Source organism: Camelus dromedarius, chromosome 33 (assembly GCF_036321535.1).
Source record: "Camelus dromedarius isolate mCamDro1 chromosome 33, mCamDro1.pat, whole genome shotgun sequence".
Taxonomy (NCBI): Eukaryota; Metazoa; Chordata; class Mammalia; order Artiodactyla; family Camelidae; genus Camelus; species Camelus dromedarius.
This window is the reverse complement of record NC_087468.1, coordinates 10,861,915-10,877,258: the sequence shown is the minus strand read 5'-3', so window position 1 is coordinate 10,877,258 and position 15,344 is coordinate 10,861,915. Positions and strand designations below refer to the sequence as shown.

General features: G+C 51.8%; 1 protein-coding gene across 3 annotated transcripts in view; it reads right to left on the bottom strand.

Moving 5' to 3' along the window:
• Positions 1 to 10,394: 10,394 nt before the first annotated feature.
• Positions 10,395 to 15,344, bottom strand: part of TMEM131 (transmembrane protein 131) — a 138,404-nt gene continuing 133,454 nt past the window's right edge. The window contains exons 36-41 of one of the 3 annotated variants that reach the window (XM_064481886.1): positions 14,848 to 15,013; positions 13,651 to 13,772; positions 13,453 to 13,549; positions 12,585 to 12,682; positions 11,699 to 11,856; positions 10,395 to 10,712 (exon numbers count right to left, since the gene is read on the bottom strand). In XM_064481886.1, coding sequence (XP_064337956.1) covers positions 10,428 to 10,712; positions 11,699 to 11,856; positions 12,585 to 12,682; positions 13,453 to 13,549; positions 13,651 to 13,772; positions 14,848 to 15,013 — 926 coding nt within the window. In that variant the 3' untranslated portion in view covers positions 10,395 to 10,427. Of the gene's footprint in view, positions 10,713 to 11,698; positions 11,860 to 12,584; positions 12,683 to 13,452; positions 13,550 to 13,650; positions 13,773 to 14,847; positions 15,014 to 15,344 lie in introns of all 3 variants that reach the window. The other 2 variants (XM_064481887.1, XM_031441147.2) reach the window with 2 other exon arrangements.

The following is a 15,344-nucleotide window of genomic DNA, read 5'->3' as shown; positions in this document are numbered from 1 at the left end:
TTCTCACAAAGGATCCTTGAGAAGTGCCTGGAAGCAGCTTTTCTAGTGTGGGTCTGGGGCCTGGTTTTTCCATTTCTCTCCCTGGAACTTCTTCATGTGAGGGAGGGGCTGTGGCCGGTGAGCCTGCGGGCCGAGCTGAGGGGCTGCGTGCACTGCTGGCCTCAGCTTCCCGACCCTTGTGGACCGGGTGAGACACGTGCGGTCCGGGCCCACGGCATGTTAGCATCACCTGAGGAGATTCGAACACGCGCCGCCCCGCCCCCACCCACGCCCCAGCCCTGGTGCCTTTCCAAGTCTCCTCAGGTGATTCTATCATTCAGGCCCCACCCTCCTCAGCAAGATTTTCATCACCGGGTGCTCTTAGGGAAGAGGTCAGTCCTGCTCAGGAGAAGACCTGCCCGCATGCTCTTGCTGCCTCAGTGTCTCCACATGGAAGTGGGGTGTGGGAGCACAGAACCCAACAGGTCGGGGGAAACGGAGCCAGGTCCCTGAATTTCTTTTCTCGACTTGCTCCCCCCTCCTCACCCGCAGTTGGCCCCTCTTCCCTGGTACCTAGCAGGGCCTCCTCCTCCTGGCCAGGCCCTGGGGAGTCACTGGCTCTAGGGCGGCCATGCATCCCACCCGGAGCCTGGGAGAGGCGCGGAGATTTTCTGCAGCTTCTGGGAGGGCAAATTTTCTTTTCTTCTTTAAAATTCGTGGAGGTCTAGGATGCCTGGGGCTGTTTTGTGGGACTGTAGGGGATTGGGGCTTTCTCTGCTGCATGGAGCCGGGAGTCCGAGGCCTACCCACCCGAGGTGGGTGATGCTCAAGAGGAGACCCAGGAACCTCGGTGAAACGTAAGTACATCGTCAAAACCAGGCCCTTGACATTGGGATTATCAACTTCCGTACAGACCTTAACTCTGATTTTACCATTTACTGAATTTGAATAGTTTCCATGTAAGTTTCATGTTCGTAGTGTCAATGAACTTTGTGTTCTGCCTGAAAGTTAATTCGGAGACCCCCGTTATAAAGTCAACTCCAGACACACGAAGACCTAGGCTATGTGTTTGTTTGGAGAGTAAATCTGTAATGGTTTGGGGTTGTTCCAGGCTCTCCAAGCCCTGCCAGACCGTATCTTCCTGCTTTTAGATTCAAAACAGGCAAGGGGAGCCTTTGAAAAGCAATTGAAAAGATAAAGCTGCAAACTCAAATTACTTCCATTTTGTCATTCTGTGTCACCATATGGAGATTTTATTTGTGTTTGAATTTTAAAATAGTGAAGCCTTGAAAGCCATGTGATACAATATTTTTAGTTGGTAAGAGCACATTTTAGTTCATAAGCTAACTGTATTACTGAATTTGAATAACACCATTAAACGCAAGCATTGTTTTTTAATTTATGGCTTTAAAACTAATGAATGGATCAAGAAAAAGATATTACATCAATGGTACAATTTTTTGGCTTCCAGAATTGTACTGCTTGCCGACATTTCAGTTTCATTAAAATTCACTTGTTAGTTACTGGAAAATTATTTACATTGTTAATATGGAGTATTCTATCAGAAGGGAAATACATTTTCACAGCATTTATTTTATGGTCATCATTATTATTTCATGTTATGATTATTGCTGGAAATAATTTATTAAAAGGGATCTCTTCTGGGTGTCATACTGGGAACCCTTGGGCGCGAATAGGTGACTATTAACTGATCACTGAAAGAGGGTGCAGTTCTGTATATGTACCACCAGATGGCGTTGTTCCCCAAGCCAAGATCGCTCAGTTCCCCAACTCTGGCTTTTGCCTCCTGCCCTGTTTCATGGACGTTCTCTGCATGGAGCAGACCGCAGCCTCCTTCCGGGTCTCCCAGGCCCCTAGTCCTGTCCCTTGAATCCGTTCACTCCAGAACCACTTGAAAGATCTTTCCTACCAGCAGCTCTGACTGATTTCCTGCATTATCTTCAGGGTTCCCCAAGCATATCTTATGTTGCAAACCTCTGGGCTTTTGCATTTACTGTTCCCTCTGCCTGGAATTATTTCCATCCCCATTTTACTAATGTCCACGAGGAAAACTTAAACTTTACTTAAAGTATGAGTAAGTTACTCGGGGAAAGTGACTTAATCTCTCTGTGCTTCAGTTTCTTTGGATGGGTTGGCCAGAAAGAGAGGGTAAATCCAGGATAGGGAATTAGAAAACCTGGAAGGCAATGAGGAGCCATAGAGGACGTTTGAGCAGGGGAGTGTCGTCGGCGGAGAGAGAAAGGCCTCCCCTTCCTCCTGCCCCAACCCCCCCCCCCGCCGCCGTGGGTCGCTCTGGTTTTGGTCAACCCAAGCCTCCTTGATGGGTCCCCAGTGGCTGGACCAGAGGGTCTTCCCGCTCTCTGTACCCTCCCAGGGGGTCTGGTTGCACTCTGGGGACCTCCCCTGAGCCTGAGCCAGTCCCTGGGACCTGGTCCCTGGGAAGACACCCGTGTGTGTGTGTGTCTGTGTGTGTGTTGGGGGTGGGGTCAGACCTCGTGGGGAAGCTATGAGCTGCAGGTGGGGCCAGGGCGTCACCTTTATGGAAGTGCTGGCGACTCCCTCCGACACTGAGGCTGACGAGGCTCATGCGCAGGACTCACTGGGACACAGCGGGAGGGACGCCCTGTGTGCAGTGGGACCTGGCTGAGCCCGCTGGCATTCAGGGGGCTGTGGGGGTCCTTGGGGTGGTGTCCAGTATTGTCACCCCTACCCATTTCAGCCTCGCATCCCAAATCTGTCTCCCCGTGTCTCTGTCCTCCCCACTGTGCCTTCCCCTCTCTGCTCCAACTCTGTTTCTCTGTGATCTTAAGTCCCTTACTTACAGCTTCTCCCTCATTTCTTCCTTTCTCTCTCTCTCTCCTGTCTCTGCCCACATCTCTATCCGCTGTTGTCTCTGTTGCCCCTTTTGGCCCCCACCCTCGGGCTTCCCAACCCTGAGGTCCCTCCCCCCTCCTCCTCTCTGGGCTTCTATGTCCTCTGATACCAGTGCCCTGAGAGGGAGAAGGAGGGTCTGCCCAGGGAAGGGGAGGGGACAGGGCCCCCATGAAGCATCAGACCCCAGTGCTCCATTGTGGAAGGGCCTTCCCAGGCCCACCTGCTCCCCGTGGGTCCCCTCTTCCCTCTTCTTTCCCTTTCTCGTCACCAGCCTCTGACCTCTTTCCTGTTTCCTTGCTGCTTCTCTGGGTGTCGCTCCACACCCCCCCACCGCCCACGGCTCCGTCACCTACGTGGTGCAGCTGCTGATGCTGCGTGTCGCCTGCCCACCGTGGCCTTGACACTAACTGAACGCCAACCCAGGCTCCTGCTCCCCTGGAAAGGCTCTGTTATCACTGGTCCTTATACAACCATTGCTGGGGGTGGGAGGTGTGGTGTGGCTGGGCCGGGGCTGCGCTCCGGGACTCGGAAGACAGTGCTTTGGAGGCCAGGGAGGGTGCGGGCGTTGTGTGGCGCTGGGGGTAGTTCTTGGGCTGGGCTGTCGGGGAGGGTGGGGGCTGGTTACGGAGGGGTCCAGCTTTGCTGTGGGGAAGCGGCTGTCGTAAAGATCCGGGGTAGCTGTGCTGGTACGAGGCTCTGGCTGCTGGGCCCCTGTGGGGTGGTTCCCGGCGCTGGTGCCATGTGTTCTGGGCTGGGGAGTCCTAGTGTTTCAGTTTGTCCTTAGCTCTGGGGAGGTCAGTGGTTGTCCTTGGCTGTTGAGGTCATGGTGTCCTTGGCTTTGGGAGGTCACTGGTTGTCCTTGGCTGTTGAGGTCAGTGGTGTCCTTGGCTTTGGGAGGTCACTGTTTGTCCTTGGCTTGGGAGTCTGGTTGCTGTGGGTCTTTGTTCCCCACAGTGGACGACTGGGGCCTGGGGATGGCAACTGGGGAGTTCCAGCTGCGAGTTAGTGGAGTGTGTGTGTGTTGCAGGTGGTTAGTGCTTACAGACCTCGGCTGTTATCTGCTGGAGTCTGGGTGTTGTGTGTGGGGTGTAATTAGTGGAGAAGTTCTGCCCATCTTTCCTTCTTCCTGTGTTTCTTGCTCTCTCTGTCCACATTTCTCTGTTCATCTGCACTTCTCACTTTCGTTCAAACATATGTTGAGCACTTACTGTATGTGTTTATCAGCTGTAGCAGGTGCCTGGGGCTCTGGGCCTGGCTCATAGAGGAAGAGATGGGATTCCTTCCCCTGAAGATTGGCCCTGGGGCTGGAATCATCGGTTCATGTGGGCAGAAGGGCTGGATGCTGTATGTCAGAGGCCCCTTGATCAGGCTCCTTCCCTTAAACTTTAATGCCAAGTCGAGGGGGCTCGGACAGGCCTGGGTATGGGGGTCAGGGAGGTCTCAGCCACAGACTGGGCAGGTACAGGGACTCTCCCCTGGGGACAGAGAGGGTTGTGGGCATCAGGAAAGGAATCAGCCATGCTGATATCTCAGGGGAGGGGGTTTTAGGCAGAGGGAAAAGCCCGTGCAAAGGCCCTGAGGTGGGGTCGTGCCCGGTGTCCAAGGTGCAACAAGGAGGCCAGTGTGGCTAAGCAGAGAGAGTGAGCGAGGGTGGGAGAGGAGGGGAGAGGCAGGGCAGAGCGGGATTTGGCTTCACTCCAAGTGAACCACCAGGGGGGGGAACACACAAGGCTCTGTGCACAGACCAGCCCTGCCGCACACATGGCCCAGTGTGACGCCTGCTGTCATGGTGGATGTGGCCCTGGCTGAGCCCAGGTGAGACCCTTTCTAAGGCATTCATGTGCCAGGAGCCTTCTCAGAGTGACAGTCAGGGCCCCGAGGCCTCCTGAGGAATGAGCTGGGCTGCCCACTGCTGTGGGAACAGCCCCTGTTGTCCCCCTCTCCCTGTCCCCCTGGGTAGTCTTCTGAGCAAGAGGAGGGAACATGAGGCACATGGAGCAGCTTGGGGTAGATAGCGCCAGACTGAGGCCTAGTGGGAGGGCTGGCCTTGGCCTGGGCTCCCTGAGTGTGAGGAGAGCAGCTGACGGAAGCAGTTTCTTACATCTCCTTGCATAACTTCCTGTGATGAGCAGCTCATTACCTACCAAGGCAACCCAGGCTGGTTTGTGAGCTAAAATTCTTAGAACGTTTTTTCAAATGCTGACCTCAACCTGGACCTCCAGCTTCTCTCCATGGTCCCAAGACCACACAGAACTCACCTCTTCCTCCAAGCATCTCCCTCCTCCTCTGTTTCTCATGTGCTTATTCTGGAGATGCGTGTCATGGGGAACACAGACTCAGAGTAATCTCTCCTGTGATGGTGGAAGCCCACGGGGCCCTGGCAGTCCAGAAGGGGCTCCTGACCTAGCTTAGAGGGGGTCAATCTGGTGGGCTTCCTGTAGGAAGTAACATCTAAGCTGAGTCCTCCACAGGATGAGTAAGATTTGGCCATGGAAGAGGTGAGGAAGGAACATTCCATGCAGAAGGAACAGCATGTGGACGTGAGAGAACATCCTTTTGGAAATCAAAAGAAGTTTTGAGGGGCTGGAACATTGTGTTTGTGGGGGGCTCCTGAAGCCAGCGAAGGGATAATGGGAATCCTGGAGTGGTGGCCCTTGTGTGGGACAAGTGGACTTTTCTTCTGTATTTCCTGGTTGCTCTGCTAGGAAGCAACTCACTGGCCCCCCACCCCTCCCATGGCTGCATCCTTCCTAGCATGGGTTTTATAATTTTTAATTTTTTTTAATTAAAGTGTAGTTGACATACATTATATAAGTTATAGGTGTACAATATAGTGGTTCACAATTTTTAAAGTTAATATTTTATATTTGTAAAATACTCCCCAAGGGGCAGCTGCAGCTACGGTCCCTGTAATTCCCGCTAGTACCTGACCAAAGGCCCTTTTTGCCTCACGTGGGTCACACTGAGGATGGTTATTTGGGCTGGAGCCACAGTTCCCCGGGTGCGGCCCCCGGAGTGACATGTGCTGTCTAGATGTGAGAGGGCAATGGCTTTGGTCATTGCGAGGTAGTTATCTGGGGCCCCACAGAGCCATGATAATCCAGGTGGTGCTGGTTAAACTGTGTGGTTGGCTTGGTTATACAGCTGGAAGAAAGTTTTGGGAGGTGGGAGATGGTTGCGGAGAGGTCCCATCTGAATTTTGGGTTTGGTTTCTGGTTTGGAGTATCCAGGAGGGGTCTGTCGTCAGGCAGGGTCACAGCAAGCGGGTATCTGATATGATATCTGGCGCAGGAAGTTCTGCTGGCATTAGTTAGTGAATTGTCATAGCACACGTGTGTGTTCTTAGGGGTGCAGGCTGATGTGTAAAGAAGCTGGCCCACTTTATCCCTCCAATTTATAGGTGCAGATACCCAGGGGCAGCCTTAGGTTTCTGTTAGAACCTCGAGGACTGGAAAGCGGTCTGTATTCCCCTTGTGGGCATCACTGTAACGGGGGTGCAGCCTAGAGTCTGATTGCAGATAGGGGAGGTTTTGGTGACATTTATAGCCTTTAAGTAGGGAGGTGTGATGTGGTAACAGAGCAGAGGGGGCCTCTCCCATGTTACAATTAAAGAAAAATCTTGTCTAGAGTAATTAACAGATTGGTTAAAATCCAAGTCGAGTGTCCCGGTTGGTGCCTGGGTGGCCTGGAGGGCGGGGCTTACGTCTCCTGGGGTGGTGGGTTGGGGATGGCCAGTCCAGCAGAGAGAGGTTTTCTCCTTTAGCAATATTTCAAGAATTAGTGACTGTTATGTTCTCTTTCCATGTTAAGTCTTGAGACCAAAGAGATTGGATAAATAAGACAAGAATAAGTAAGGGTGGAGGTAGGGTCCGTAGCATCCTTTGGGAGGAGAGGGAAAAAAAAAGAGAGAATAGAGGCTGGGTGTATCTTTTAGATTTTGAGCGGGTCCTGTTAAACCCAGCACGGACAGAGGGGTTCCCTTTCCAGTGTGGGTGCAGGGTTAAAGCAGCACTCAGAAAAGATCGTGAGAGCGAGCAGGATGGCAAGGAGGACAGCGAGTACCCAGATCCACCAGAGCGTGTTAGGGGGTGTGGGTGGACGAGGGTAACGGCAGGCGCAAGGGGAGATAGTGGCTGTTGGCACTCAGCCTGGGATCTGCGAGGTGCCTTTGTCCTTCTTGAATAAGAGATTCAGATCTTGAAGAGGCTTGCTCGACCACCAGGGCTCCTCTGGCTGTCCAAGGTCCTCTGTCTCCCGTGAAGACTCAGGGGGAGGGGGAGGTTTAATTCTAGAAAGAGCCACCCATTTAGTGATCCCCTGTAACTTTGCTGCAGTAGGAGGGCTGAGAAGGACCTGGTAAGACCCCTTTCACTTGGGCAATTGTCGGTCAGAGGGAGACCCTTCTCTCCATGTTTTTAGGACGGTGAAGTCTCCCAGTTGAACTTGAATGGAACCTGTTTCCTGACCATGGCTTGGTAAAACCTGACTTCCCTATTCTGTAATCGCCTTTTGAATTTGTCCCAGATTAGATATTTAACAAGTTCAGTGGTTTCAGAGTCCACCAATATATCAGAGAATAAAAAGGGTCTACCCATAAGTCGTTTCAAGGGGGCTGAGCCTTAGCCCCGTTTTAGGTGCCACCCTGATTCTCAGGAGGGCTGTGGGTACAAGCTTTGTCCAGGGTTCTGATGTTTCTTGACAAAGCTTAGCCAGGATTCTTTTTAAGGTTTGATTTGCCCTTTCTACTTCCCCTGATGATTGAGGCCTCCAGGCAGCGTGGAGATGGGAACAGATACCTAGGGCAGTAGAAATGTGTTGAATAATCCTAGCCACAAAAGAGTGTAAATTTCCTGTCTAATCTAGAGGTTCCGTGTCTGGTCCCTTCAAGGCTTCATACAGTGGTTTTGCCAAGACCAAATCCAGGGACCCAAATCCTACAAAACCCAGCCAGTCCTAAGAAGGTTCTAAGCTGTTTTATTTTTCCTTTTTTAAAATCTTCATTCTTTTTTATTTTATATATATATAAATTGAAGTACCATCAGTTATAATGTGTCAGTTTCTGGCATTCAGCACAATGTCCCAGTCATGCATGTGCATAACATATTCATTTTCATATTTTTTCATTAAAGGTTATTACAAGATACTGAATATAGTATAGTGTCTAACATTTGTAAATCTCAAACTTCCAAATTTACCCCTTCCCACCCCCTTTCCCTGGCAACCACGATTGTTTACTATGTCTTTGAGTGTTTGTTTTGTAGATGAGTTCATAGTGTCCTTTTTTCTTTTAGATTCCACATATGAGTGGTATCATATGGTATTTTTCTCTTTCTGGCTTGCTTCACTTAGAATAATGATCTCTAGGTCCATCCATGTTGCTGCAAATGGCATTATTTTATTCTTTTTTATGGCTCAGTAGTATTCCATTGTATAAATATACCACCACTTCTTTATCCAGTCATCTGTCGATGGACATTTGGGTTGTTTCCATGTCTTGGCTGTTGTACATAGTGCTGCTGTGAACACTGGGGTGCATGTATCTTTTCGAATTGGAGCTCCCGCCAGATATAGGCCCAGGAGTGAGATTCCTGAATCATATGGCTAAGTATTTTTTATATAACTTTTGAATTCAACCTTGGCCTAGTATAAAGCAAACTATTCTGCTAACCAGTGTTTCACTGTGAAGTGTTCGGTTGAAGCCCATCAAGGCTTGGGTTTGGTTGGTGAGGATGTTGCTTCCGAAATACCCACCCTAAGAATCATCTGGAAAACCCAGGTGACAGCAGAAGCCCATTTGTATTTTTCCCTCTTTTCAAGTGTATGGTGTTTCTCAAGCCCGTGTATGAGGGTCCCATGGAGTGAAAGTAGGAAGGCGTTTGGGAATTTCAGGTGATTCTTATGAAGGAGCAAGTGTAGGATCCCTGAGACACCCTTACTGGGGTAGAGTTTGCCAAGAAAACCTCTTCTTTTGTTAACGAGGGTAGGTATGAACCTCAGCTGTTCAATAGCTTTGTAACACCTTAGTAATTACTTTGGTGTAGAAAGCGAATCCCAAGCCTTAAATACGTCTCAGTTTTGCAGCTGCACCCAGGAGACCCAGCTAATGAGACCACACGCGGTCCGGGTCTGCCATGAGGCCAGAGCACCAGAGCTCTGACTGGACAGGAAGCTGGGGTCCCACGTGTCAGAGCATCACTGGGACAGCGATGGGGCCAGTTCTGCTGAGCTTGGTACAAAGCAAACAGGTCAGACTCAAAATCACTCCGTGTGATGCTTAACTAAACCACTCTGACCTTTGTGGATATGGCTTCGTGATGTAACTGGCCCCAAACAGAACATTTATGTTTAGTGTCTCTGGTTACCCAGCAAAGGCTGGCTTTAAAATAGGCTGGAAAAAGGTGGATGAGAAAAGCAAGCTGGGGCAGGCAGTACTTTCTGAAAGATTCCGCAGTGAAGCATCCGGGCCCATGGAACTCGCCTGGTATCTCTGCGGCTCTACAGGCACCATTTGCCGGAGTTGTGGGGGTTTTAAAACTGGAAAAGGGTCAACACACATCTTTTTAAAAGGAAAAATAAATTTCAGATGTGTGAACTTTTTTTAAGGGCCCTTAGTGACTACTATGGAAACACCCAGAATTTAATGAGACTGCAGGGGTTCCAGCCACAAGTCAAACTCCACAGAGTCAGGCAACGATAGAGTGGCTCACTTTGGTGTGGGAGACTCCTCACGTGCATTTTGTATGTAAAAGAGAAAAAAAAGACACGTAACAATTCAAGGCTTTTGAAAAAAGCATCATTTATTTCAAAGTACAACACAAAGTTGTATTTTTAAGAAATACACATTCAATCTTGTATCTCAAGACTTGGTTATGTGCATTTCAGTTTATCTTTAAAATAAATTCAGGTATACAAATGATACATACCTCAAATACAAACAGCACAGAAAATGCATGTGGTCTCAACCGAATGTTTGCACATTCATTCACTGGTCTTAAAGTTGACTTACATTTCTGTAATCTGCTTTTAAACCAAGACAGCCTTATTTTAAAAAAATACTCTGTATTTTTCAGCACAAAGTCCTCATACTTCTTTAAAATTAGATCTTGGCGCTTAATATTGCGAAATTATTAAAACCCAAACTTGGTAATTTAATAAAATTGTCACATGCCAGGACTTCTGAATCAACTCAAGTTACTTCCTTAGCTGTAATGTCAAATTTGTGTTCATACAGATAAATAAAGAATGGAAGAAGACAGGTGGTGGAAACTTGGTAACAGTTAAGGTTTTCAGATGTACAGGTCTTACTGGAGTTTGTGGCTGAGTCCAGACTTTTCTCTAAAAGCACAACAGCAAATCTCATATTATCATAATTGCAAGAAAGATCTGAAAGAAGCGAGTGGTACAAGCCTGCCCTGCTTGAGCCTGTTCTGCAAAGATGGGGGGGGGGGAGTGGGCGTCTACGGCGGCAAGAGCCTTAAAAAGATGATGTCTCAGAAACTGGCGTATCATGATCTGGACAAGGGGCCCCCACTTTTTTTTTTTTTGGCCTAATTTCAATTCTCATGAGGGAAGTGCGAATTTGACCAAGGGTCGGAGCTTCTCCTTCCGATGGTGGGGCCCCAGATCCGCCACGGGTTGTAGGTCTGCCCCAGGTCGGCAGTGGCACTGGGGACGGCGGCTGTGTGCGGGGCAGAGGGGCTCTCGGGGCCCGGGAGGCCGATGCTGGTCAGCGAGGTGGTCGGGCTGGGGAAGGAAAGGGTGCTGTTCAGGTTGCTGGACCAGATGGAGCTGCTGAAGGGTGTGGTGGACCACAGGCCGCTGGTGTTGCCAAGGATGGACTGACGGAACAGAAAACACACAACGTGGGGCGTCACGGGTGAGAGGCAGGCAGATGGTAAGTGGGGAAGGTTACATTAGAAACGGGCTGGACCATAGACTTCTTTCACTTTATTTAATTTAAAAAATATTTCATTCACATAGCCCCCTCGGTCTGAGCAGATGGGTCTGACATTCTAAATCCAGCCCTGCTTCTGTAAGTCCAGGTTTGCTGTTACCAGAGCTGTTACTCTGCTCCCCGCACACCACACGGCGCAGCTGAACAGGCTGCCCCGGAAATAAACGGCCCGCAAAGCCTAAGGCAGTCACTGACCGCTGTTTTAAAGAATGGTTAGGACGCTTGTCAGACTGAAGCCAGAATGAAGACAAGTGAAAGCAAACTTTGGAATCTATTATGTTAAAATATCTGTCATGACACCTTGGATGTCTAATCTGGTTTTCCTGAGAATGAAGACGTAATCACAGTGGGATCATATTTTTCTGTCATAATTCTGTAAAAGCTGAAAACAGTAATCATTTTCTGCAATAAGAATACGTTTTTTGGAGCAGATCTTTGCAGAAAAATTCAGCTGAGAAGGAAACAAGTGCACACCAGGAAAGCTCCAGCTGAGACCCGGGGGCTTCTCAGAAACCAGGAAAACGTTGCCCTCAGTCACTGTCTGACCCGGGAGGTGGAGGGACCGGACATTGGCCCCCAGCCACTTCGTGGTCTAATTTATAGGTCGGGAGGCCAAGTAAGCGAGAATTCAGAGGCCAACCTCCTGCTGCTGTTATTCCTCCTACAATTTCTTGACCGTCCTGTCCCATCGCAGCTCTGGAGAGGACTGATGGTCATTTTGGCAGAGTATGAAGATGCGGCAATGGAGACGCGGGCTGCACTACCCCACCCCCTCCATGTGGAGGTCTGTCCTTTACAACCGTCAGCACCACCCCAGGGACAGCGACAGCAGTGACAGTGAGCAGGCGGGGCCCAAGCCAGAGCACTCACTGTGGCCGTGTGGGTCGGGGAACCGGAACTGGTTGGCCAGGAAGGGCTGGGGTCTGTGGCTGGAGAGTCCCAAAGGTACGAGGGCCCACTGCTAAGCTCGTTCCAGCTCCTCTGGGAGGCCTGATTGCAGGATCGAGACAACCCGAGCTTGCTGAAAACTTCTGGAAGTGAAGAAGCGAAGGCAAGTCTGTGCTGGGGGTGGGCGTGTGCCCCAGGGCAGGCATCCCACCCTCACGCCCCCTCCGTCAGCTCCCACCACACTTGGGGACAATGGGGATGCAGGGGCACGTCCCCCAGACCGCCAGCACAGGATCTGAACACCTCACCCACACCTATCACTGGACGATTGAGTGTAAGATCCCCCAATTCTAACGCCATGATCATTACTGACGTAAAACTCACATCGTTGTCCCTAACTCTGGATAGCAAGAGAAAATAGGGAGCCCCAGGAGAGCCAGGAGTCACACCTCAGACACAGAATCCTTGCTCAAAGCTCTTTCATTACCGCAGCGGAACACAAACCAGCTGGGATGCACGCAGCACTGAGTGGGGCCTGGTGCGCCTTCGGGCTGGGGCGCGAGGGTAAGGAACCCTTGTCCGGGAGGCTGTGCCAGGCCCCGTGCACAGACACCGTTGAGGGCTGAGTGGGCCGGAGCTCCCCGGGAGGGCACCATCAGACCCACTTCCCTACAGTCAGCCCGTTTGTCTGACGTCTGTCAGCGCCTGACTGCACTGATGCAGAGAAACGCATCTTCTAAAAATGTCCATGAAATGACCCTCGTCCTTCCCTGTTTCCGTGTGCTTCTCCACACGTGAAACGAGACCTCCCCCGCCCCCCTAGTCCCGTCCCACAGGCTCCTCTCACAGGTGACTGCTAGACACTCACCACCAGTTAGGTTAAAAGAATTTCCAAAGGCCGAGAATGAATTGAGGGGCGTGAAGTCAGGGCTGCTGGGGTTGCTGACGGGACTCCAGAAGCCTGGGCTGGACGTGACAAGAGGAAACACACAAACGCAGGACGGTTAGTGGAACCGGGCGCGTCACCCGCAGGGCCACGGTAGGGGCCCTGCCTCGCGGGGCGCTTGGCGACTGCGCACAAAGGGGCCTGGAAACAGCTCCTTCACCACAAGGGATGCCGCCCAGAGAGCCTTGGAGCTCACACCACCCTGTCCTGAGCTGAGGGCCTGCTTCCCAGCCAGTGTTTTACAGAGAAAAGAGGTGTTTTTCCCTTAGGTTCACCTTTTGGAAAGGGAAGACTTATTAAAAACCTGTTTCAAATCTGTGATGAATCTAGGATTCATATGCCTTCAGTGTCAAGCAGGGAAAGCTGGGACTCTCCGTACTGACAGTCTTTATGACTTTACTGTCGTGGTTATTTATTGGGACAATGGCCCGAGGCAGTCACGGCCAGGCCACCGTGCTTGCTTTGGGTCAAAAAAGTGGCATGTCCAATAACTGACCATGAATTGCCTAGTATTTGTTCCAGTTTCCTTCCTCTCAAATACACCTCTGTTCCTCTCTTTCTAGTGATCAGATCACAGCCCTTTCACAACGACCATAACGGAGAAGGATGAGAAGAGACTCGGAACGCGAGCACACGTCTCCCTCTGCCTTCCCTCTGGCAGCGTTGCCGCTGGCCCCACACGTGGGCGTCTGCTCCCACCGGACAAGCGCCTCCAAGCGCAGCCTGGACAGAAGGGGGCTAACCTGGCCTGAGAAGCCCGCCGTCCACAGAAAAGACCAGCCAGCCATACCTGTCTGAGCCATCGCTGTCAACAGGAGTGTGTGAAATGCCAAGGCTGCTGGAAAAATCTGTTTTGCTTGAAGAAACTTTAGCAAAGCCATTCCCACCTGTAACGATGGGCCCTGAGTCAGTCGTGGGCGCGCGGGCCGCAGGCACCCACCGTGCCGAGGCCCAGCTGGGACGCGGCTCCTGACGCCAAGCCACTCACCCGGGCTCTTGTCGTAGCCAGCCGTGACCGCAGCAAAGGTGGGGTTGCCGTTCTTGCCGGGGAGCGAGGCTGCCTTTGTCAGTTTGTGTTTGCTTCCACTTGGCTGCTTCATTTTAGGGTCACTTAAAGGAAGAAGCAAGGAGAGAACAGCTCAGTCCCCTCGGAGGCACGTGTCCCCAGGACTGAGCCCTGCAGGGCCTGGGCTATGGCCCAACCCAGGGTTCAAGACGGGTCCAGGAACAACTCAGGGCAGCCCACAGGGCACGACCTTGCCCACGTCAACACTCTGGGGACTGAGACTGTGTAGTCAGGTGGAAAATAAGGGATCTAGGGTAAGGGAAAAAAATTCTAGGTTGCCGGGGAAGGAGATAATTCTATTTTAGAGAGAACACTTAAAAGGGAGCCCCTAGGCTGACAAACAAGGAGCATAATGTGAGACAGGGGATGACCACGACTGTGCCTGCAAAGTCACCTTCGCCATTAGCAGGTCAGGAGCTCCCTGCACGAGGCCCCCAAGCAGGGCCGCCCACACCAGGCCTCAGTGCTTCCGGCCTCTTTGGGCAGCAGTGAACCTCAGGGCAGGCTCGCTGGAGGTTCAGCTGGGCACCTCCTCGTGTGGAAGGCAGGGGTGGTGAGGGGACCTGACTCGGCTGGCTAGGGGACGCAACATGGTGACAGCTGCCCAGTGTGGGAACGGTGCAGGTGCTCAAGGCGAGCTCGGTCCCTGACTATCACCACTGAGGGCACTGTTACACTAATGAGTAGAGGACAACATGTGCTCCACGCCTCCCGTAGGGTGTCCCGTGTGCCTGGTGGGGGGTGGCCTCCCATGCCTGCTCCGGGTCCTGCCCTTCCCTTTAGCTGCTAAGCTAACCCTCTATGAGGTCAAGTAAGTGACCCACAAACCCATTTCCTCAACTCAGGATCTCCGGTAGGTCTCCGCTTAGTGGCTCCTGAACTAGAACATGATTCTGGTAAGCCACCTGGTGCACTTCTCGGTCCTCAGGGATGGGTGGGACGGGGCACCACTGGGGCAGTGGGAAGAGGGGCTAAGCCCAGGCAAGGGGTGAGTCAGCCGCAAACAGCAGATGTGGGAGGCGAGCCAGGACCTCCGTCTGTGGCCACTGAGTTTTTCCACTTGTGGGGCGGGCCGCGGGGTTGGGGAGAGCTGAGCACGAGGCCCAGGCTGAGGCCCACCTGCCGGGGCTGCTATTGACGACGCTGCTGTAGCTGCCCCGGGATGCGAACGGGCAGGGCGCGGCAGGGGGAGACGGGGAGGCGGGTGGCGGCGAGGTCTGGCGCTGTTTCAGGAAGATGTCTGCGTTGAGCGTTTGCAGAGAAAGTTTATAAAGACTATCGGTAGCTGGAAATTAAAAACAAAGTCTCAATGTGACATTTTGAGTTATGCTCTCCAAAATCAGTTACTTTCACTGTTCTGCCTGATTCTACGCAGAACCCTGAAAGAAAAACCTACAGCTTTGGTATGTGTTCTGTTTAATGTCTGCATTCTGGGCCCTTCCCGGAATCACCAGCCCCCGGCCGCGTTCTGCAGGCCCTCCTGGATGGTGTGGGCACCCCCCTTCTCCAACCTCAGGCTGGGACGAGGCCTTTCTACGCCCTTCAGGGGCGGGCAGGTGAAGTCACTGCTTGGGAGACTTAGTATAAACACTCCCACCTCGGCCGACTAAGCTACA